This window comes from Rhinatrema bivittatum, chromosome 19, assembly GCF_901001135.1.
Source record: "Rhinatrema bivittatum chromosome 19, aRhiBiv1.1, whole genome shotgun sequence".
Classification (NCBI taxonomy): Eukaryota; Metazoa; Chordata; class Amphibia; order Gymnophiona; family Rhinatrematidae; genus Rhinatrema; species Rhinatrema bivittatum.
In genome coordinates, this window is record NC_042633.1 from 44,887,512 (window position 1) to 44,912,069 (window position 24,558).

The following is a 24,558-nucleotide window of genomic DNA, read 5'->3' on the forward strand; positions in this document are numbered from 1 at the left end:
CTGACAGTCTATCTGCAGGATGGGAAGAGCTGTAGTGAATGTGGGGTGGGGTATAGGATACTGTGTGCATGTTGTACAGGGGACAGCTGGTTTCTTACCTGACAGTCTATCTGCAGGATGGGAAGAGCTGTAGTGAATGTGAGGTGGGGTAGAGGGTACTGTGTGCATGTTGTACAGGGGACAGCTGGTTTCTTACCTGACAGTCTATCTGCAGGATGGGAAGAGCTGTAGTGAATGTGGGGTGGGGTAGAGGGTACTGTGTGCATGTTGTACAGGGGACAGCTGATTTCATACCTGACAGTCTATCTGCAGGATGGGAAGAGCTGTAGTGAATGTGGGATGGGATATAGGACACTGTGTGCATGTTGTACAGGGGACAGCTGGTGTCTTACCTGACAGTCTATCTGCAGGATGGGAAGAGCTGTAGTGAATGTGGGGCGGGGTATAGGATACTGTGTGCATGTTGTACAGGGGACAGCTGGTTTCTTACCTGACAGTCTATCTGCAGGATGGGAAGAGCTGTAGTGAATGTGGGGTGGGGTAGAGGGTACTGTGTGCATGTTGTACAGGGGACAGCTGGTTTCTTACCTGACAGTCTATCTGCAGGATGGGAAGAGCTGTAGTGAATGTGGGGTGGGGTAGAAGGTACTGTGTGCATGTTGTACAGGGGACAGCTGGTTTCTTACCTGACAGTCTATCTGCAGGATGGGAAGAGCTGTAGTGAATGTGGGGTGGGGTAGAGGGTACTGTGTGCATGTTGTACAGGGGACAGCTGGTTTCTTACCTGACAGTCTATCTGCAGGATGGGAAGAGCTGTAGTGAATGTGGGGTGGGGTAGAGGGTACTGTGTGCATGTTGTACAGGGGACAGCTGGTTTCTTACCTGACAGTCTATCTGCAGGATGGGAAGAGCTGTAGTGAATGTGGGGTGGGGTAGAGGGTACTGTGTGCATGTTGTACAGGGGACAGCTGGTTTCTTACCTGACAGTCTATCTGCAGGATGGGAAGAGCTGTAGTGAATGTGGGGTGGGGTAGAGGGTACTGTGTGCATGTTGTACAGGGGACAGCTGGTTTCATACCTGACAGTCTATCTGCAGGATGGGAAGAGCAGTAGTGAATGTGGTGTGGGGTAGAGGGTACTGTGTGCATGTTGTACAGGGGACAGCTGGTTTCTTACCTGACAGTCTATCTGCAGGATGGGAAGAGCTGTAGTGAATGTGGGGTGGGGTAGAGGGTACTGTGTGCATGTTGTACAGGGGACAGCTGGTTTCATACCTGACAGTCTATCTGCAGGATGGGAAGAGCTGTAGTGAATGTGGGGTGGGGTAGAGGGTACTGTGTGCATGTTGTACAGGGGACAGCTGGTGTCTTACCTGACAGTCAATGTGCAAGATATGGAGAGCTGTTGTCCGGCACTCGCTTTGAGTAAAAACCTCCTTCAGCACTTTCAGTGCTCCTGGATCTAGCGGCTTGTTTTCCGGGGACAGTAGAAGTGAGAGAAAGTTCTTGGGTTTGAAACATGAACCAGTCTCTATCTGTGGCCTTACAAATTCATGTCCCTTCTCCCGCTCCTCGCTGGCTTCCTCGCAGCAGGGTGTCAGAGTGGTGCAAGGCATTTCCGTATCCAGAAAACCAAAGGTGGTCTCAGTTACCCTGGCACGGCTCTTCCACTTTTCCTCTGCCCTCAGGCGGTCAACATAGCTGCGGACTGAGGTGGGCACTTTGGGTACCAGCTCACAGTATGTGTTCTCCGTGAGCAGCAGTGAAGGAACACGCAGGGGCTTGGGGGGAGCTTTGGAGTGGAGCTGACCATCAGATCCTCTCAAGGGACTTCCTCCCTCAGAGCCAAAGGTGTTTTGCTGAGAAGTGTTGGACCTGAGGAGGGGGTCACTACCAGTGCGGAAGATGGGAGAGTGGGGAGGCGCAGCTGGTTCCTCTGCAGTCAGAGTTTCTAGATTAGCTGTAGAAAAGAATGAATAATAAGTTTTAAAGAATAATGTGACGGGGGTAATGCCCCCTGCTCTTCCACTCTCCCCATCACACTCAGCACGAGTCTGTGCCATTGGAAAATACCTACAAGAAAGTTAGCCCAGTTCAGGAATAGCATGAAGTGCGTGAGCCAGGGAAACTGAATTGTATCCAAGCTGTGACTCGGAGCTGTCCTTAAGGACTGGCAAGTGAGAGTACTGAGGATTAATGAATTCTGTCTGTGTGACCCTGGCAGTGCCTATGTCCCAGTCCCATCGCTGCCCCCATAATGGATGGTCCAGAGTTCGGCCATTTTCACATGTCTGCAGGTAATTGTAAAGTCAGCAGTTACTTTTCTCATTTTTCAAATTTCCTTTGAAAATTGCTCTGGGTAAAAGTTCCCATGGAGATTTGTAACTGAGTTTTCTGCAAGAATTTTTTTCCCTTTCAATCAGTTTTTGCCTCTGTCCCCAGGAACACCTGATAAATGCAGGTAGGTATATGCACATTTTGTACATTACTTATCTCTTTGCCTATGTCAATGGCTTTTGAGAACTGCCCTGTGTACTATGACATGCAGCCACATGCAGCAGGATAAGTTTAGCTCTCATGAGCAGGCGTGGCGAGCGGGATCTATTCACGTGCCAAAGAAGGAAAGTACCTGTTAGTAGGTTACTGTCAGACTGAGCACTGTGCAGAGGCAGCTGCTTGCCCACCGTGTCCAGACTGGCTGGGTGGCTTCCACTCCTCTCTCTGCTTCTGTAAGGCAGGGGTGGGGGAGGATCATGTCACTCACTGAAAACATTTTTCATTCTCTAGCATCCTATTTTCAGTCAGGTCCAGTACTCCACAACTTCACCTATTCTGAATTCATTTCTTTATTGGTGTTTACTGGGAGACTATGTCTCTGCCACCTCCCCCAGGCAGTTCCTACATGAACCTTCCAACCTCATTGAAAATGATTTCATAAACCCATGGACAATTCTGAATCTTCCATGTAGTTGCACAGTGCACAGGTGCTTTTATTGTGCATTTTGTTATTATTTAATAATGATCTGGAAAGAAAAAAAAGATACCTCCTGTGTTACTTCTTCATTGACTATCTACTAGTGTAAAGCAGTGTATTAAAAGCTTTATATACTAACATCAACTATTGTAAAGTATGTGTACATAAGTGTAAAATATGTGATAAACTTCGATATATTACTGCAAAGTATGTGTTATGCATACTAGTGCAAAGTACGTGCATTAAAAGCATCAGTGCATTAATGCAAAGTGTGTGATCCATTAGTGTAAAGTACGTGCATTAAAAGCATCAGTGCATTAATGCAAAGTATGTGTGTTCCATTAGTGTACAGTATGTGTCTTATAATATAAATTGTGTTAAAGCACTGATGTACTACTGCATACTAGTATAAAGTACATGTATTAACGGCATTGGTGTACTAATACAAAGTATGCATATCCATGAACTAGTGTAAAGTACGTGTGTTAAAGAGTTGATATACTAGTAAAATACTATACTACCTTCACTGCTACGCTCGTTTCTGCACCTGCTGCCTTTCAGCCACACTGGGGGCTAAGTCCATGCCGGAAACCGGCTACCGGACCAAGGCACACCTCTGAGGGATATCTGAGATCACTTCAGGAATTCTCGACTGGGGGAGGGACCCTTAGGTATCACCGCAGGAGAGCGGGGCGCGATCTTCTTTAAGGTAAATTTTGTTTCTTCTTTGCTGTAATTCTTAACACTATTCTAGTGTGTGGGACAGTGTCCACATCTGCTAGGAGACGGAGAGATACTGAAGAGCTGAGGTTACTGCAGGGGTATATCTAGAGTGACGTCAGCTTTGAAATCTGACTCCGTCTCTCATCTACTAGCAGAAGAGAACAATACCCATTGGTCCTGAGTCCATCTGTCTACACTAAGGAAAACAAAAATATCAGGTAAGTAATTTCTCCAATGTTAAAAATAGATATACTAGTGCAAAGTATGTGCATTGTGTCCATGTAATTTGTACCTGTTATTTATGAATATGAACAAGAAGGGCCAAATGTGCATGTGGAAATGTGTGCGCTCTTATTTAGCATATATGTACTTCTGGCTTAACTGATTGCTTCTTACCCAAACAGTGCACACAATCAGGCTGATTCTGTAAGGTTTACGGGAAAACGGGTGCTCAGTGTTGAGTGTCTGCTCTCCCAATGCGCACCCAGCCACCTCTCCTGGGCACGTGATCCTGTATTTAAATGAGGGGTCTTGTGATAAAACGGAGGTGCTAGGGACAATAGTGCATCCCTAGCGCCTCCTTGGCAGTGGAACCCCAGGTGAGGTGGCAGTCAGCGGGGTCAGGAAATGACTCCATTTTACGAGCACCAGTTTTCTGAACCCACTGACAGCCATGGATTAGGAAAATGGACACCAGTAAAACTGAGTGTCTGTTTCCCTATCCTGACTGGCTGGCAATTTATTTATTTATTTTTACATTTTTGGTTTCTCCCACTTAATATCGCTAGGATAACTAATAGCCTCATCAGCATGCATTTGCATGTGATGAGCACTATTAGTTTCGGGGGTGGGGGTTTAGACGCACTTTGGATATGCTAAACCCCTTACTGTATAAGGGGTAGTGGACGTGCATCAAAAACGCGCATCCAACCACAGATAAAACGCTGCACTCAGCGGAGCGCACTTTACAGAATCGGCCTGTTTGAGAAAGCCCGCGTGAACTTCTGACTGAACCCTTCTAACAGTGCGCACACTAAGAAATCCTGTATGAAATTCTGGCTTAACTAAATAAGGATACGTTTTAGACAGGTTACTTTATCTGAGTAAATGCAGTTCTTAGGCCACGGTGCAGAGCTGATCATCGCAAGGCTAAAAACTAGCACAGCATGATCTATTGTTAGAAATAAGGTGCACTGGCAGAGCTGTGTGTGTGAGGGTCTCAGTACTGGAATAGCAGGGGGTGCTGCAGGGCAGGAGTGAAGTGCATTGGCAGAGCTGTGTGTGAGGGTCTCAGTACTGGAATAGCAGGGGGTGCTGCAGGGCAGGAGTGAGGTGCACTGGCAGAGCTGTGTGTGTGAGGGTCTCAGTACTGGAATAGCAGGAAGTGCTGCAGGGCAGGAGTGAGGTGCATTGGCAGAGCTGTGTGTGAGGGTCTCAGTACTGGAATAGCAGGAAGTGCTGCAGGGCAGGAGAGGTGCATTGGCAGAGCTGTGTCAGGGTCTCAGTACTGGAATAGCAGGGGGTGCTGCAGGGCAGGAGTGAGGAGCATTGGCAGAGCTGTGTGTGAGGGTCTCTGTACGGGGATAGCAGGAGGTGCTGCAGGGCAGGAGTGAGGTGCATTGGTAGAGCTGTGTGTGTGTGTGAGGGTCTCAGTACTGGAATAGCAGGGGGTGCTGCAGGGCAGGAGTGAGGTGCATTGGTAGAGCTGTGTGTGTGTGAGGGTCTCAGTACTGGAATAGCAGAGGGTGCTGCAGGGCAGGAGTGAGGTGCATTGGCAGAGCTGTGTGTGTGTGAGGGTCTCAGTACTGGAATAGCAGGGGGTGCTGCAGGCAGGAGTGAGGTGCATTGGCAGAGCTGTGTGTGAGGGTCTCAGTACTGGAATAGCAGGAGGTGCTGCAGGCCAGGAGTGAGGTGCATTGGTAGAGCTGTGTGTGAGGGTCTCAGTACTGGAATAGCAGCGGGTGCTGCAGGGCAGGAGTGAGGTGCATTGGTAGAGCTGTATGTGTGTGAGGGTCTCAGTACTGGAATAGCAGGGGGTGCTGCAGGGCAGGAGTGAGGTGCATTGGCAGAGCTGTGTGTGTGTGAGGGTCTCAGTACTGGAATAGCAGGAGGTGCTGCAGGGCAGGAGTGAGGTGCATTGGCAGAGCTGTGTGTGAGGGTGTCAGTACTGGAATAGCAGGGGGTGCTGCAGGGCAGGAGTGAAGTGCATTGGCAGAGCTGTGTGTGAGGGTCTCAGTACTGGAATAGCAGGGGGTGCTGCAGGGCAGGAGCGAGGTGCATTGGCAGAGCTGTGTGTGTGTGAGGGTCTCAGTACTGGAATAGCAGGGGGTGCTACAGGGCAGGAGTGAGGTGCATTGACAGAGCTGTGTGTGAGGGTCTCAGTACTGGAATAGCAGGGGGTGCTACAGGGCCGGAGTGAGGTGCATTGGCAGAGCTATGTGTGAGGGTCTCAGTACTGGAATAGCAGGAGGTGCTGCAGGGCAGGAGTGAGGTGCATTGGCAGAGCTGTGTGTGAGGGTCTCAGTACTGGAATAGCAAGGGGTGCTGCAGGGCAGGTGCATTGGCAGAGCTGTGTGTGTCTTAGTACTGGAATAGCAGGAGGTGCTGCAGCTAAGGAATGAGGTACATTGGTAGAGCTGTGTGTGAGGGTCTCAGTACTGGAATAGCAGGGGGTGCTGCAGGGCAGGAGTGAGGTGCATTGGCAGAGCTGTGTGTGAGGGTCTCAGTACTGGAATAGCAGGAGGTGCTGCAGGGCGGGAGTGAGGTGCATTCACAGAGCTGTGTGTGTGTGAGGGTCTCAGTACTGGAATAGCAGGGGGTGCTGCAGGGCAGGAGTGAGGTGCATTGGCAGAGCTGGGTGTGAGGGTCTCAGTACTGGAATAGCAGGAGGTGCTGCAGGCCAGGAGTGAGGTGCATTGGTAGAGCTGTGTGTGAGGGTCTCAGTACTGGAATAGCAGCGGGTGCTGCAGGGCAGGAGTGAGGTGCATTGGTAGAGCTGTATGTGTGTGAGGGTCTGAGTACTGGAATAGCAGGGGGTGCTGCAGGGCAGGAGTGAGGTGCATTGGCAGAGCTGTGTGTGTGTGAGGGTCTCAGTACTGGAATCGAAGGAGGTGCTGCAGGGCAGGAGTGAGGTGCATTGGCAGAGCTGTGTGTGAGGGTCTCAGTACTGGAATAGCAGGGGGTGCTGCAGGGCAGGAGTGAGGTGCATTGGCAGAGCTGTGTGTGGGGTCTCAGTACTGGAATAGCAGGAGGCACTGCAGGGCAGGAGTGAGGTGCATTGGCAGAGCTGTGTGTGAGGGTCTCAGTACTGGAATAGCAGGGGGTGCTGCAGGGCAGGAGTGAGGTGCATTGGCAGAGCTGTGTGTGAGGGTCTCAGTACTGGAATAGCAGGAGGCGCTGCAGGGCAGGAGTGAGGTGCATTGGCAGAGCTATGTGTGAGGGTCTCAGTACTGGAATAGCAGGGGGTGCTGCAGGGCAGGAGTGAGGTGCATTGGCAGAGCTGTGTGTGAGGGTCTCAGTACTGGAATAGCAGGGGGTGCTGCAGGGCAGGAGTGAGGTACATTGGCAGAGCTGTGTGTGAGGGTCTCAGTACTGGAATAGCAGGGGGTGCTGCAGGGCAGGAGTGAGGTGCATTGGCAGAGCTGTGTGTGAGGGTCTCAGTACTGGAATAGCAGGAGGTGCAGGGTGGGAGTGAGGTGCATTGGCAGAGCTGTGTCAGGGTCTCAGTACTGGAATAGCAGGGGGTGCTGCAGGGCAGGAGTGAGGAGCATTGGCAGAGCTGTGAGAGAGGGTCTCTGTACGGGGATAGCAGGAGGTGCTGCAGGGGAGGAGTGAGGTGCATTGGTAGAGCTGTGTGTGAGGGTCTCAGTACTGGAATAGCAGGGGGTGCTGCAGGGCAGGAGTGAGGTGCATTGGTAGAGCTGTGTGTGAGGGTCTCAGTACTGGAATAGCAGGGGGTGCTGCAGGGCAGGAGTGAGGTGCATTGGTAGAGCTGTGTGTGTGTGAGGGTCTCAGTACTGGAACAGCAGGAGGTGCTGCAGGGCGGGAGTGAGGTGCATTGGCAGAGCTGTGTGTGTGTGAGGGTCTCAGTACTGGAATAGCAGGGGGGTGCTGCAGGGCAGGAGTGAGGTGCATTGGCAGAGCTGTGTGTGAGGGTCTCAGTACTGGAATAGCAGGAGGTGCTGCAGGCCAGGAGTGAGGTGCATTGGTAGAGCTGTGTATGAGGGTCTCAGTACTGGAATAGCAGCGGGTGCTGCAGGGCAGGAGTGAGGTGCATTGGTAGAGCTGTGTGTGTGTGAGGGTCTCAGTACTGGAATAGAAGGAGGTGCTGCAGGCCAGGAGTGAGGTGCATTGGCAGAGCTGTGTATGAGGGTCTCAGTACTGGAATAGCAGGGGGTGCTGCAGGGCAGGAGTGAGGTGCATTGGCAGAGCTGTGTGTGTGTGAGGGTCTCAGTACTGGAATAGAAGGAGGTGCTGCAGGGCAGGAGTGAGGTGCATTGGCAGAGCTGTGTGTGAGTGAGGGTCTCAGTACTGGAATAGAAGGAGATGCTGCAGGCCAGGAGTGAGGTGCATTGGTAGAGCTGTGTATGAGGGTCTCAGTACTGGAATAGCAGGGGGTGCTGCAGGGCAGGAGTGAGGTGCATTGGCAGAGCTGTGTGTGTGTGAGGGTCTCAGTACTGGAATAGAAGGAGGTGCTGCAGGGCAGGAGTGAGGTGCATTGGCAGAGCTGTGTGTGAGGGTCTCAGTACTGGAATAGCAGGGGGTGCTGCAGGGCAGGAGTGAGGTGCATTGGCAGAGCTGTGTGTGAGGGTCTCAGTACTAGAATAGCAGGGGGTGCTGCAGGGCAGGAGTGAGGTGCATTGGCAGAGCTGTGTGTGAGGGTCTCAGTACTGGAATAGCAAGGGGTGCTGCAGGGCAGGTGCATTGGCAGAGCTGTGTGTGTCTTAGTACTGGAATAGCAGGAGGTGCTGCAGCTAAGGAATGAGGTACATTGGCAGAGCTGTGTGTGAGGGTCTCAGTACTGGAATAGCAGGGGGTGCTGCAGGGCAGGAGTGAGGTGCATTGGCAGAGCTGTGTGTGAGGGTCTCAGTACTGGAATAGCAGGGGGTGCTGCAGGGCAGGAGTGAGGTGCATGGGCAGAGCTGTGTGTGAGGGTCTCAGTACTGGAATAGCAGGGGGTGCTGCAGGGCAGGAGTGAGGTGCATTGGCAGAGCTGTGTGTGAGGGTCTCAGTACTGGAATAGCAGGGGGTGCTGCAGGGCAGGAGTGAGGAGCATTGGCAGAGCTGTGTGTGAGGGTCTCAGTACTGGAATAGCAGGGGTGCTGCAGGGCAGGAGTGAGGAGCATTGGCAGAGCTGTGTGTGAGGGTCTCAGTACTGGAATAGCAGGGGTGCTGCAGGGCAGGAGTGAGGAGCATTGGCAGAGCTGTGTGTGAGGGTCTCAGTACTGGAATAGAAGGAGGTGCTGCAGGGCAGGTGCATTGGCAGAGCTGTGTGTGAGGGTCTCAGTACTGGAATAGCAGGAGGTGCTGCAGCTAAGGAATGAGGTACATTGGTAGAGCTGTGTGTGTGCAGTTCTCAGTACTGGATTGGCAGGTGCCAATATGATTTGTAGATAATAATTCTAGTACTACAAATGATCTTTCTCATGTCAGTCACTGATGAAAGTTGAGGCACAAAAGCACTGCAGTTGTTCTTTTTTCATCACTCATAATGCTAAATAAAAGTGAAATTAGAATAAAGGCTATTCTTGGTGTACCTCAGCAGATTGCTCTCCAGTGCTTCCGCTGGGGTAGCTGCTCGGAAGCTTTGCCTCCTCATAAGCTCCTTGGGTTGCTGACCTGGCTCTCGGTACCTCTCCTCCAGTAGTCGTAGGGGGACATTTCTGGTGACGGGGTGCACAATGACAGCTTCACTTCCTTCCGAAATAATTTTGCGGTTGCCCACATAGAATCGAACCAGAGCTGGGATATTATCAAATTGTTCCTGCTCAAACTGAAAGAGAGTGCGGGAATAGCCTTTCTTGGGTCGGAGCACTACCCGGATGATCTTGAAGTGCAGCGCCTCTTGTCCGAACTTACAGGTGAGGACGTAGTCTCCAGGACTGGAACGTGAATCTCTGATTAAGAAATGGCCATCGGTCTGCAGAAGAGCTTCAGCCTCCTGTGGAAATGGAAGGAACCCGCGTGACCTGCATTAGCACAGCTGAACCGAGGGCTAGTAGAAAAGGTTTTGTTTTCTTCCAGAAATACCAAAATCTTTACAGGGCAGCCACTCTGAAAGGGGGGGGAAGCATGAGGAGGGCGCTAGAGTCTGGCACCCGAGATTTAATGCTACCCCAAGCAGGCTCAGGAAGCAAAAGCCCAAGGGAGTGGTACAGCTTTGAGGTGAAATTCTCTGCATGAAAGAAGAGCAGGATCTGGGGGTGAGCATATCTGATGATCTTAAAGTGATAGGAAAAGCTAGAAAGATGCTGGACTGCATGGGGAGAGGAATGGTCAGCGGTGAGATATTGCCCCTGGTGAGACCTCACTGGGAATACTGAGTGCAAGGCTGGAGACCGCACCTTCAAAAGGATAGAAACAGGTTGGAGTCGCTCCAGTGGGAGGCTACTGAAATGGTCAGTGGTGTTTGTTCTATCTTTCAACATCCTTATTAATCAAAGCAGATAATAAAACAAGTTCAGTAGATTGCAATACAATTCTCCGGTTAGAACATTCCCAGAAACAAGAGAATCTTTTTCCCATCTTTTATGGCTCTATTCCTCATTCCTCCCTCGCCCCTCTCTCTCTCGTTCCCTCCCTCCAGTACAGTGGTCTTCATTCTCAAGCACAGAGGGATAGACTTAAAGATCTAAGCATGTACATCCTAGAGGAAAGGCAGGAGCCATTTAAATATCTCAGAGACTTACATGCACAGGCAGCGAGCCTCTAGCAGGTGGGGTGAATGGGGGTTGAGAGTTATCTGAGGAGATATTCCTTTACAGAGCGAGGGTAGCGGAGACCTGCAGCATCCTCCCAGTGCAAATGCTGGAGACAAGGGCAGGATCTGAAGTCAAGCAAGCACGGAACATGGGATTGAGGGAGGGGAAAGGATTGTAGAGCTAAGCTGTAGGTGCAGATGGGCAGATTGGGTAGGTCATATGCCTTTTTCTGCCATCATTTTTCTCTATTTCTATGTTATCTGATGGTGAACCAGACTGAAGGGAAACACAATGTATTCACAATGACCAGAAAAGAACTTTGTCCGTCTCAGGACATACAGTGCACAGCCGAAGCTAATTGTGTGGGAATAACTTACTGCAGCTGCTTTGTCAGAGCAAAGATTTTATTATTCAGATGATTCAGCATTCTCCAATTTAAGGTCTCTCCTTGTCTCCCAACTTGCTCTCACCAGAGGGTCACTACACAGCTTAAATCCTTCCTGCCCTCCCATGGGAGGTGTCTAGAGGGCCAGACTGCATTCCACAGAAAGGGCATCTACCTCTCTGGAGAGGGTGGGCAGGGTACCAGGTCACATTCTATAGGAAGGGTATTTACCTATACTGCAGATCCCTAAAGGCTTGAAGAAAGAGTAATATTTCTGCATGGGGTTAACTGCACAGAGTTGCAGTTACTACCATAAACAAATTGCTGGGCAGACTAGATGGACCATTTGGTCTTTAGCTGCTGTCATTACTATGTTATGTTACCTCACTGGTGAAGGTGGGCAGGGTTCCAGGTCACATTCTACAGGAAGAGCATTTACTTCTCTGGAGAAAGTGGGCAGGGTACCAGGTCACATTCTATAGGAAGGGTATTTACCTATACTGCAGATCCCTAAAGGCTTGAAGAAAGAGATAGTGTAACGTTTCTGCATGGGGTTAATAGCACAGAGTAGCAGTTACTACTATAAACAAATTGCTGGGCAGACTAGATGATGGACCATTTGGTCTTTAGCTGCTGTCATTACTATGTTATGTTACCTCGCTGGCGAAGGTGGGCAGGGTTCCAGGTCACGTTCTACAGGAAGCGTATTTACTTCTCTGGAGAAGGTGGGCAGGGTTCCATGTCACGGTGTACAGGAAGGGCCTCTACCTCTCTGGAGAAGGTGGACAGGATACCAGGTCACGTTCTACAGGAAGGGCCTCTACCTCTCTGGAGAAGGTGGGCAGGGTACCAGGTCACGTTCTACAGGAAGTGCCTCTACCTCTCTGGAGAAGGTGGGCAGGGTTCCAGGTCACGTTCTACAGGAAGAGCATTTACTTCTCTGGAGAAGGTGGGCAGGGTACCAGGTCACATTCTATAGGAAGGGTATTTACCTATACTGCAGATCCCTAAAGGCTTGAAGAAAGAGATAGTGTAACGTTTCTGCATGGGGTTAATAGCACAGAGTAGCAGTTACTACTATAAACAAATTGCTGGGCAGACTAGATGATGGACCATTTGGTCTTTAGCTGCTGTCATTACTATGTTATGTTACCTCGCTGGCGAAGGTGGGCAGGGTTCCAGGTCACGTTCTACAGGAAGCGTATTTACTTCTCTGGAGAAGGTGGGCAGGGTTCCATGTCACATTCTACAGGAAGGGCCTCTACCTCTCTGGAGAAGGTGGACAGGATACCAGGTCACGTTCTACAGGAAGGGCCTCTACCTCTCTGGAGAAGGTGGGCAGGGTTCCAGGTCACATTCTGCAGGAAGGGCCTCTACCTCTCTGGAGAAGGTGGGCAGGGTTCCAGGTCACATTCTGCAGGAAGGGCATTTACCTCTCTGGAGAAGGTGGGTAGGGTACCAGATCACGTTTTACAGGAAGAGCATTTACTTCTCTGGAGAAGGTGGACAGGGTACCAGGTCACCTTCTACAGGAAGGGCCTCTACCTCTCTGGAGAAGGTGGGCAGGGTTCCAGGTCACGTACTGCAGGAAAGATATTTTCCTGTGGGGAGTGTGACCAGAATTTCAGGCCACATTTTGCAGGAAGGGTAATTACCTTGCGTGGAAGGGGTCCGTGGTACCAGGCATGGCTCCGCAGTTCTTCAGAATTCAATTTTAACTCCTCTTCAAGTTCTTTCTTCAGCTTTTCTTTCATGGATTCCATCTATTACTCCTGCTAGTTTCCTGAAAAATGAAATTGTTTTCTTAAGGAATCCAGTAAAGGTTTCTCTTGGGATCTACAGCTGAAATTTCCTGTTTCTCGCGTGATCCATCAGTGGAAAAATAAAGCAGCCATTCCACGCAGACCTAAAGCAGTTTACATTTCAGGACAAACTTTCGGCGGTGTGTATGTATGAATAAAACATTAACCTCCCTCCTCCTCCTCTATTCCCTTGGACCCTCTGCCATGTTTAGAACACAGAGCACCAAAGGGAGGGAAGGAGTGTGGGGGTCAGTGCCATCTTTAGACAAATAGTTGGAAGACATCAGGGGGTGGAAGCTAAGTATGGAGGATGGCAACCTCAAGTCACATCCCCCCTCCCCCTACCTTTTACAGGAAGAACTCTAAGGGCCTTATATGCCAGCAAGAAACCCTTGGCCAGTTTCAGCCACCCAGTAAAAGTACCATTAAAATTACTGATGGCATCAATCAGTCCAGAGCATGGCCCAAATCTGAGCTCTTACACACTCCACAATGACAGAAATTCCCACAGCTGGATGCTATCTCCAGAGCATTTGGATTTACCTGCCTTTCTAGAGAGTCATGGGGACCATCAGCACCACGCATGGTCCCCACCGAGCCCTGCTGATCCTGCTTGTCAGGTCAAGTGGGAACCAGAAGGCTGGACTGCACTGTGACTTCAGAAAGTGACTAAAAATTGCATTTTATCTAGCAAGCTCAATCTGATTCATGTGTGAGGGTAACTTTACCCAACACTGTCTAATCTTAACCCAAAATTCCTTTCATATTACATCAAAAGATGACCTTGTGGTCTGTAGGAGCACCACAACAGGTCTGTCAAATCCATCACTGTTCCCACATTTCACCCAGGTCAGAGGAGGGGGGGGGGGTGTGTGTGTGGGTGGGGGGGGGGGGTGTTTGAGAGCTATTTTCTCAATAGGAAAGTGTGGAAAACATCCCCCCCCCAAAAAAAAAAGTCTGTAGTAATATAAAAAGCTTTAGAAGATGACCTGCCGTTGCTATTCCTGCTGTACTGCCAATGATATAGACCTGAGCACAAAGCACAGGGCTGCTTCTGCCGGGCCCGGGGGTACCAGTGCACTCTGCCGGGCCCGGGGGTACCAGTGCACTCTGCCCTGCTCAGGGACCCGGCTTTGGTTTCCAGTGCAGTGTGACAGACTGCATTTACCGCAGTTTGCCGCTAGAGGGAGCTTACTGAGGAGTAGGCTGGAAGGGAGTCACAGTGGACTGGAGCCTCCTGGGACATGTAGTCTTCAGGTGTGCTGGGCGGGCAGGACAGGAAGTGATATTTGAGGGGGGCCAGCTGCTCAATTAAAGACAATTAAACAGCTGAAGCCTATTAGGGAGATTAAAGCTAGAGAGAAAAGAAAACGCACAAACCTGAAGAGGAAGAGTTGTCTATGGCCAGAAGTCCGAGAATAAGCAATAGCGGTAGGAATTTTGTTTGCTTGATGGTTAGGAGGCAGCTAGTTGGGGAATATCGATGGTAAATGGACTGAGTAAAGAGACTGCGACAGCATTGAGCCTTTAATTTCCTGTTTAGATGATCTGCTGTGTTAAGCCAAGAATAGAATCCGTAGCAAAGCCCCTACATGGAAACAAACCGAGATAAGCTGTTGTGCTTGGAAATAAAGTGTGTAAAATGTGTAGGGAGCTCCTGTGCTGCACTCCTGCCCTGAAGAGATTACACGGACATAGCAGCACGGTAAAGGGTGGTGCATGAAAACCAGTCAGCCCCCATGAGATTCACCCCCTTACCCAGCAACATAACACCATCTTCCACCACCAGCATGGCCAAGTGCATCACAGCCATTGTACCCTACCAAAACACAAAACCTAAACCCTGTCAGAGCGCACAGGAGGGGTTCAGACCCCAAGAAGGCAGCAGACTCTGCCCAGGGACCTGTACTCGCTCTGGCAGCCAGGAGTGACGTCCGGTTGCAACGAAGGTAAGCGCTGCCACCATCCCATTACTGCAAAGCAAACGTGTTCCAACAGGTGAATTATGCAACCTGCTAGTCTACCCTTCCCTACACGGGGTGGGGAATAGCTGGGTAAACCAGGAGCAGTAAGCAGCATTATCTAGAAGTGCTGGGGAGAGAGTTACAGCCAGTCATACCTTCTCTTACAATGATAACTATGGGGAGAGGTTCAGGCAGCCAGTGAACTTGTTACACAATTATTTGCATTGCCTCCTGCTGGGCAAGGCTGGAACTGCAGGAGCTGAGGGCTCCCCCCCCTCCCCTCCCATACCCAGTGCTCCTGCACCATCCCCTACAGCTCCTGCTGGGAGAGGCTGGGACTGCAGGAGCTGTGACTTCCCCCATACCCAGTGCTTCTGCACCATTCCCTACAGCGCCTCCTGCTGGGAGAGGCTGGGACTGCAGGAGCTGTGACTCCCCCCCATACCCAGTGCTCCTGCACCATTCCCTACAGCGCCTCCTGCTGGGAGAGGCTGGGACTGCAGGAGCTGTGACTTCCCCCATACCCAGCACTCCTGCAACCATTCCCTACAGCGCCTCCTGCTGGGAGAGGCTGGGACTGCAGGAGCTGTGACTCCCCCCATACCCAGTGCTCCTGCACCATCCCCTACAGCTCCTGCTGGGAGAGGCTGGGACTGCAGGAGCTGTGACTTCCCCCATACCCAGTGCTCCTGCACCATTCCCTACAGCGCCTCCTGCTGGGACTGCAGGAGCTGTGACTCCCCCCATACCCAGTGCTCCTGCACCATTCCCTACAGCGCCTCCTGCTGGGAGAGGCTGGGACTGCAGGAGCTGTGACTTCCCCCATACCCAGCACTCCTGCACCATTCCCTACAGCGCCTCCTGCTGGGAGAGGCTGGGACTGCAGGAGCTGTGACTCCCCCCATACCCAGTGCTCCTGCATCATTCCCTACAGCGCCTCCTGCTGGGAGAGGCTGGGACTGCAGGAGCTGTGACTCCCCCCATACCCAGTGCTCCTGCATCATTCCCTACAGCGCCTCCTGCTGGGAGAGGCTGGGACTGCAGGAGCTGTGACTCTCCCCATACCCAGTGCTCTTGCACCATTCCCTACAGCGCCTCCTGCTGGGAGAGGCTGGGACTGCAGGAGCTGTGACTCCCCCCCCCCCCCCATACCCAGTGCTCCTGCATCATTCCCTACAGCGCCTCCTGCTGGGAGAGGCTGGGACTGCAGGAGCTGTGACTCCCATACCCAGTGCTCCTGCACCATTCCCTACAGCGCCTCCTGCTGGGAGAGGCTGGGACTGCAGGAGCTGTGACTCCCCCCCCCCCCCCCCCCCCCCAATATCCAGAGCTCCTGCACCATTCCCTCCAGTGCCTCCTGCTGGGAGAGGCTGGGACTGCAGGAGCTGTGACCCCCATATACCCAGTGCTCCTGCATCATTCCCTACAGCGCCTCCTGCTGGGAGAGGCTGGGACTGCAGGAGCTGTGAATCCCCCCCCCCCCATACCTAGTGCTCCTGCACCATTCCCTACAGCAGCTCCTGCTGGGAGAGGCTGGGACTGCAGGAGCTGTGACCCCCATACCCAGTGCTCCTGCACCATTCCCTACAGTGCCTCCTGCTGGGAGAGGCTGGGACTTAAGGAGTCTTGATATAAAATATATGTATTAAGGTGAATGCCTGAGAACAGATGATTTGGGGAGCAGCATGTTTATATGTATTATAGAGACTTTGTTATGGATGCACATTCTTTGAGCCCAGATTTTGCACTGCAGATTGACATCTGGAAAAGCTCACTGCTTATTCCAAGGACCACCCCACCCACCCAAGAAACAAAGGCATCTTTCCTTTCCAAGACTGTTGTGCAGACCTTCTCCTAAGGACCTGTGTGTTTAGGCAAATTCCAGCACCCTACAGTTAATGATTAACAAAAAAACAAAGCATTCACGGCAGATCTGAAGTGCCCAGCGCTTAACACTTTGGAGGTAAGGGCTTCTGGCTCCTTCTTTGCTCCCTGACACATTTGCAGCTCGTCGGGCAGCAGATGGTTAAGCGTACAGGGAATGAGTCACTTTATATAATGCAGAAATTAAAGAGATGAGATTCTGGCAGCTGCACTACCTGCTGCCCCCTGGGCCCAAATACAGTCCAAGAAACTTGTTCCTGCTTGGGGTTATTTCCTCCCATTCATTTCCTGCTTATCAGTTTGGGTTTTTTTTTTTTGCATACTTTCTCTAGCTCAAAGAACTGAGTGTGCTTTTTACCAGGAAAGTGTTTCCATGTGCAAGGTCTGTCAGAGCCTGAGGTTCCCTTTCTCCTGCACTTAGGTTTCAGTGGTCCTGTCTCGCTTGGGTTTAGTTGGTCTACTCCCCCCCCCCCCCCCCAAGGTATGACCCCTGCCATGTACAGCAAGCATGTCTTTCCTCATAGGTTGTCACTTCTCCAAATACTCTGTCTCTTTCTGGCTGGGTCAGGTGAATTAACACCTTCCCCAAAATTATCATCGCAAAGTTAAATCAAAGAAGAAAACCCTAAAATGAAAGATTTAAAGACACACACCAGGTGTCTCAAATTCTTATTTATCTCCTCCATAGATAAATGTATCTTCCGTTTACAACACAATCATTCCTTTAATCTTTTGGCTGCATTCATGGGATGGGAGAGTGCAGTGCATGAAGAATGTGCAGACATGCTAATCACACCTTAGAAGCTAAGGAAACATGGGGGATCTCATGATGACCACTTTCCTTCCGTGGCACAGAGCTTCATGCATGTTCCTTATCTGAATTTCTCTGTTAGGAGTTTCTTGTGTAAACAGAAGAGTTGATTTTCCCCATCTAGGCAAGAAATGGGGTCAGCTGGTGCCCCCAGGAACTAACCAATGGCAGTGCAGCTTTCAAAATGCACGATGACATCACAGTGATTGCAGTGAAAGTGAACTGGCCTGTCCCCCCCCCTATCCCCCAATGAATTCTCCATGTATGAAAGCAGCTGGATGAAGGATTAAGACCACAATCATATAAGCATAAACTAGTTTTCCAGTAGGAAGCTGGGTTGAAAGTTTCTATAATCAAATTCACGGCACAGTTTAACGTTAACTCTTGAGGCAGCAAGCAAATAGGAGCTCAAAATATGTGCCAAATAGAGCAACAAGCTGAGAGGAGTCTCTCAGACATGATGTACCTGCCCAAAAATCTGTTATGTACACAACTTGATTTGTGTTTGTTTTGTGTGTACCTCTCTTCACTATCTAATGCTTTCATTAGGATGGGATTTCCATGAGATAACACCTAAGCGACTTCTATATATATCTATCATTTTATATATTATATATATAATTCTAAGCAATAGGCACAGTTTTTACAGGCTGTGCTAGGGAATAAAGAACATAAGAAATTGCTATGCTAGGTCAGACCAAGGGTCCATCAAGCCCAGCATCCTGTTTCCAACAGTGGCCAAACCAGGCCACAAGAACCTGGCAATTACCCAAACACTAAGAAGATCCCATGCTACTGATGCAATTAATAGCAGTGTCTATTCCCTATGTAAACTTAATACAGTTAATGGACTTCTCCAAGAACTTATCCAATCCTTTTTTGAACACAGCTACACTAACTGCACTAACCACATCCTCTGGCAACAAGTTCCAGAGCTTTGTGCAATGAGTGAAAAATAATTTTCTCTGATTAGTCTTAAATGTGCTACTTGCTAACTTCATGGAATGCCCTCTAGTCCTTCTATTATCCAAAAGTGTAAATAACTGATTCACATCTATTTTTCAAGACCTCTCATGATCTTAAAGGCCTCTTTCATATCCCCCCTCAGCTGTCTCTTCTCCAAACTGAACAGCCCTAGCCTCTTCAGTCTTTCCTCATAGAGGAGCTGTTTCATCTCCTTTATCATTTTGGTTGCCCTTCTCTGTACCTTCTCCATCATAACTATATCTTTTTTTGTGATGGAGAAGATACAGAGAGGATAAAGTATGCACCCTCTCTCCCCCCAACTAATCCACGACAATCTCAGGTTGAATGGAAATCAAAAGTTCCCAGGTATGGAAAGTGTAGGATAATCTTTAGCCTTGCTCTAATTATTGGATTTTATTTGATGTGACTGCTGCTTTGAAATATTTTATTAGTGTTTGGTACATTTTTTAAAATTTCATATCAGTTAATTATTGGATGCTATTCTATTCAACATCTGTTTTCAAATATTTATTCTTATTAGTATGGCTTTACTATTTGTTTTTATATACCGACATTCAATCTGAGATATCACATCGGTTTACAATGCAACTGAGGATATAAGAAGAGATTGGCTTGTGATTTACAATGTAACATTATTTCTAACAATTTAATTTAGGATGAAGCAAGGGGCAAAATAGTTTCTTACAGCTTAACTTGGCATAACTTAGAATGCACAAGAGTAACATTGTTTCTTACAGATTAACTTAGGATAAAACAAGAGAGCAACATTGTTTCTTATTGTTTAACTTAGCATGATTTAGTATAGAGCAACACTGTTTTTTTTTACTGTCTGACTTAGATTAAGTTTGAACAGGAGCAGGGGTGGATTCCCGCTGACGACCGGCCTGGGAATTCGCCGCCCTGGAGATACCATGTGGTCTGCCGAGCGTGGCTCTTGTCACTGCCGTGCTCGGCCGGCCACGTGACTAGAGCGACCGGCCCACCGGGGGATGCCCGATAGGCCAATCCGCCCCTGAACAGGAGGCAGCAGTGGAGACAAACAGGAAGCTTTAGGGATGGTTATTATTATGTAATTGTTCATTAATAGGGAGCCAAAGAGATCTAGGGGTTGCTAAGACTGGGTGAGCTTATAAAGATGATAAAATTGTGTCAATAGTGATCTGGAATAGGCGGAGCAAACTATGCTGCTGGAGTCATAGTTGAAGGGTGGATTACTGGGGAGGGAAACTCATCTTTGTGCAATTGGTGGACAGGTCTTAGGTGGCTAGAGGAAAGGTGTTTTAGAAAGAGCCATGTTTTGAGGTTTCTTTTGAAGGATTGAGTCGTGGGATCCAATCTTAGATGAATAGGTAAGTTGTTCCAGAGGGAGGGTCCTGCCACAGAAAGTGCGTGCTCTCCTATTGTGGTCAGGTGTGTCATTTTGTGTGGCCAGGTGTCATTTTCAGTGAAGGTATTGGGAGTAGCCCGGTGTTGGTGGATCGGAGGTTCCTTTGGGGGGGGGGGGGGGGGGGTGTAAAAATGAAGGGATGCATTCATCCAGTTAAACTTGTCATTGTAGAGGGCTTTGTGAATGAGAGTTAGGGCTTTGTATTGTATTCTGAACGGAATAGGTAGCCAGTGTAGCTTTTTGAGGATCGGTGAGATCTCATAAAAGATCTGATCATAAGTGATCTTGCTGCTGCCTTCTGTAATAACTGCAACCGTCTGAGGGAGGTGGATAGGAGACCCAAAAGGAGGGAGTTGCAGTAGTTGAGCTTGGAGGACTGTTCAGTAGTCATGGGTGAAAAGAAGTGGTTTGATTTTGTTTTATTTCATGGTTTTATTGTTTGATGTTTCTGTTTTTCCATTCTTGAATGATATGCATTGTCTAGCTTATTATTATTTTGATTTTTTTTATTTCATGGTTTTATTGTTTGATGTTTCTGTTTTTCCATTCTTGAATTATATACATTGTCTAGCTTATGAGTAGTATTATTTTGATTTTTTCTTTTATTTCATGGTTTATTGTTTGTTTTGTGAGGAATGGTGATGTTTCTGTTTTTCCATTCTTGAATGATATGCATTGTCTAGCTTATTATTATTTTGATTTTTTTTATTTCATGGTTTTATTGTTTGATGTTTCTGTTTTTCCATTCTTGAATTATATACATTGTCTAGCTTATGAGTAGTATTATTTTGATTTTTTCTTTTATTTCATGGTTTATTGTTTGTTTTGTGAGGAATGGTGATGTTTCTGTTTTTCCATTCTTGAATGATATGCATTGTCTAGCTTATTATTATTTTGATTTTTTTTATTTCATGGTTTTATTGTTTGATGTTTCTGTTTTTCCATTCTTGAATTATATACATTGTCTAGCTTATGAGTAGTATTATTTTGATTTTTTCTTTTATTTCATGGTTTATTGTTTGTTTTGTGAGGAATGGTGATGTTTCTGTTTTTCCATTCTTGAATGATATGCATTGTCTAGCTTATTATTATTTTGATTTTTTTTATTTCATGGTTTTATTGTTTGATGTTTCTGTTTTTCCATTCTTGAATTATATACATTGTCTAGCTTATGAGTAGTATTATTTTGATTTTTTCTTTTATTTCATGGTTTATTGTTTGTTTTGTGAGGAATGGTGATGTTTCTGTTTTTCCATTCTTGAATGATATGCATTGTCTAGCTTATTACAATTTTCATCTGCATGTTTGTTTATACTTTATGATCACTTTTTTCTGTATTTTGTGAGCATCTGTGTTCTGCATTCCCAAGTGACATATTTTACTAGCATATAGGTTATGTGTAGGGATCTATGGCAGTTCTGCTTTTCTAATAGAGCACACCTGATTATATCAGGCCCTCCAGAGCAGCTGAGCTGCTCCGATTCATTCTCCTCCTCTTTACATGAATGGGAGCAGATCAGGGGATTTGTTCTCTTCTGGTAAAGAAGGATTTGGGGGTTTTGTCCTAACTGAAATCACCATGTACACATTTCTTAAACTCCTCTTTCAAGCCAGCCAGGAAATCTTTTTGGTGTAATAAAAGACTCGGACAGCCAATCGCTGCTATAGACGTTTTTTTACCATCTTCTAAAGCAGGGGCTCCCAACCTTTCTAACATTCAAAAGTGTTAGGGACCCCCTCCAGTCCCTATCAGCCTCACTCCCCTCGCCAGTCTCTCTCCTTCTCCCTCAGTCCCATCACCAGTGGTGCTGCAATTAGCTGCAGGGATTTCACCATGCTCTGTCCCTTTATCCCTATGCTAATCTCTCCTGCCCTCTCTCCTGAGTCCTCTTCTCTGGACCTCTCCTTCCTTGCCTCTTCCTGATCTCATCCTCTCTCATAGCCCCTTTACAAGTTCTTTCCCTCCTGCTTCTCTGCCTCCCCCCCCCCCCCATAGCACCTTCCTGAGTGCTCTCCCACTCACTCATGGCTTCTTCCTGAGTTTTCTCCACTCACCCTGTGTGCTGGCTCTCCTTCCCTCCACAGCCTTCTCCCCCAGAGATCCTCAGGGGAGTGGTCAAGCTGCTCTCTGATTCTCTCCCTTCTGGCAGACCTCTCTCTGGGAACCATTGCTCTAAAGGAATCTCATCCTCTCACCTGTCAGCAGTAGGCACCCACTGGTCTTCGTGTAGGTCTGCTCTCCTCCTAGTGCTTGCAGTACTGCTCCGAGGAGTGAGGGCACTGAACAGAAACCTCTGCCAGGGTGCAGGCCACCTTCAGCATCCTCTGAGTGGCCACTTACATTGATCCAGACGCTAAAACCCCACATGGAAGACAGAATCTGTCACCTGCAGGGTAGAAATGAGAATTACTCTACAGAAGGAAATGCAGTTTCTGGAGGTCTTGCAAAACTGAATTTCTTTTTCAATCAGTTTAAGTCCTGTGGTTTAGTTCCATCTCTGTCTGTCGAGTAACTTACACCCTTTCCTCCCCAGTCGCAATGTGGCTCTATAACAGGGGGAATGAATGCATGGTAGAAAAGTGTGGCAGCAGAGCCTCTGTGTTAGCAGGGGTCTGATTAATTTCCCTAATAGAGAGAGCATCCTAGATTAGAATAAAACAAAGCGTGACATGGCTGTATGTCCACCACATCTAGAACTGCCAGACCTCATCTAGCACTTGGCATTCCTGGGTACCTGGGCAGGTTTATGGCATTGCTGTCCTCAAAATGTATAATAGAGAGAGACAATATTATAATGCATCTCTTAATTTTGCATGTTAGGCACAGGTGGGAAACGCTGCCCTGAACTTCCTCAGCCTCCTATGCAGCCGTCACATTAAATCCGGGAAAGTACAAATATAGTACAAACAGCCCAAAGGCGGAGACAGGGAAGGATAACCTTCACATGAAAAAGATACACACTTTATTCAAATAAAATTTGAAGAAAAATCCTAGAAGCGGAATGAAATGAGGCAAGGAAAGGCAGGACCACTGTGTAAGGAATAAGGGGGAATATTAAAATATCCTATGCTTCTGCATTCCCCCAACCTCTTTTTAATGCAGTTAAAAGTACACAGACATACGTACGCGGCGAGACCTGCACCTACTTCTATATAGGCAGAGAAGGGTAACATTTGCACAAGGCTTGTTCTGCAGGTAAGTTCATCCTTCCCCTCCAAATCATGAATTCAGATGCTACAAGAAACTGGCAAAGTAAAAGGATCTCTGTGCCAGTCCTAGTTCGGGTGCCCCAGGAGTTTGGGCTTAGCAGCTATCTTATTGCCAGACCCTGCACGCGAGGGACCTGCCAATGGCCATGCAGGTCCAGACTGGTATTATGCGGCATCTAATACTGCACTTGTGCTGCTCCCTGGCCCGGTTGGGACAGCTCTTCCTTGTTACCTGCAGATCTCTCCTCCCCCATGCCAGCTGCCCATTTCGCTGGTTGGGACTGCTCCCCTTTACCTCCTGCTTTCCTGTTCATGGGCCCCGTTTTTACCTCTGCACTTCCCGATCCAGCCTTCTCGGTGTGGGTCTATCCTGCTTCCTGAGCTCAGGCACAAGACAGAGACCTTCCGTGTGTGGAGCTGGTACCGCCCCCGGCACTCCCTCCTCTTACCCTGCCCACTCCCATTCCTTACATTCCTGTAGCGAGGATGTCTGGAGCACCCATGTGTAAAGCCAGAGGCATGACAGGGCATAATCTCCCCCCCCCCCCCCCCAAAAGAAGTGCAATAATACACACTCACCCAGAAATACCCCACCCCATCTAAAGAAAGACCCCCATCCAGTTACCCTCCATCACACATACACCCCCCCTGAAATACCCCACCCCCATCTAAAGAGACCCCCTTCAGCTACTCTCCATTACACACACACACCCACCCTGAAATATCCCACCCCATCTAAAGAGACCACGTCCAGCTACCCTCCATCACACACACACCCTCCAGCTACCCTCCATCACACATACAACCCCCCACCCCATCTAAATAGAGACCCCCTCCAGGTACCCTCCATCACATATACACCCCCCACCCTGAAATACTCCACCCCCCATCTAAAGAGAGACCCCACTCCAGCCATGATATTCCCCCAGGGAGCTGAGTAGATAGATTAAAAAGAATTAGGGGATTAGTGTGCACAACTGAGTGATCATTTTCCCTTTGAGGAACACTCATGAGGATATCCCTTCCTGAAAAGAAGAGAGCCAGTTCAGGGCATCATCTAAGCCCCAATTAAATTAGGCTGCTTATAAAACCCCAAAGAGAGATCCAATAGACATTTAAAGGCAGAGCCCCTCTTACCTCCAGACGTGCTCAGCCCCCATCTTGTGTTACTCCCAGCCAGGGAGTTAAAAGGTGACTTGTGAATGGTCCTAGGAAGCAAACGGCAGAGCTACAGCGAAAGTAGTTTGACGTGAGAGCAGCATATCTGTGTCTGTAGGGTTCTAATGACTTTGAAACCTACATAAAAGTTGAGGTTGAAACTAAGCCTATGAATCAGTGCTGACTGCATTAAGTAAGAGGCTCCTGGTTACTGCTGTGATTAAATCTTTGGCGTTGGATCATACATTCCCCTTTCTGCTGGAAGGATCATCTTCTGCTGGGATGTATCACCTGACTTATCCCCTTACTGCGTCCTCAGTGCTATGCTTTGTACAGGGACTTTGCCATCGGGTT

At 48.7% G+C, this 24,558-nt stretch overlaps 1 protein-coding gene across 4 annotated transcripts in view; it reads right to left on the minus strand.

Moving 5' to 3' along the window:
- LOC115080694 (breast cancer anti-estrogen resistance protein 3-like) overlaps positions 1–24,303 on the minus strand; it is a 32,763-nt gene extending 8,460 nt beyond the window's left edge. The window contains exons 1-7 of one of the 4 annotated variants that reach the window (XM_029585053.1): positions 23,376–23,464; positions 22,033–22,223; positions 14,184–14,391; positions 12,657–12,784; positions 9,453–9,856; positions 2,629–2,726; positions 1,373–1,959 (exon numbers count right to left, since the gene is read on the minus strand). In XM_029585053.1, the coding sequence (XP_029440913.1) occupies positions 1,373–1,959; positions 2,629–2,726; positions 9,453–9,856; positions 12,657–12,764 (1,197 nt within the window). In that variant the 5' untranslated portion in view covers positions 12,765–12,784; positions 14,184–14,391; positions 22,033–22,223; positions 23,376–23,464. Of the gene's footprint in view, positions 1–1,372; positions 1,960–2,628; positions 2,727–9,452; positions 9,857–12,656; positions 12,785–14,183; positions 14,392–22,032; positions 22,224–23,278; positions 23,465–24,183 lie in introns of those variants that run through there. The other 3 variants (XM_029585052.1, XM_029585050.1, XM_029585051.1) reach the window with 3 other exon arrangements.
- Positions 24,304–24,558: the final 255 nt, after the last annotated feature.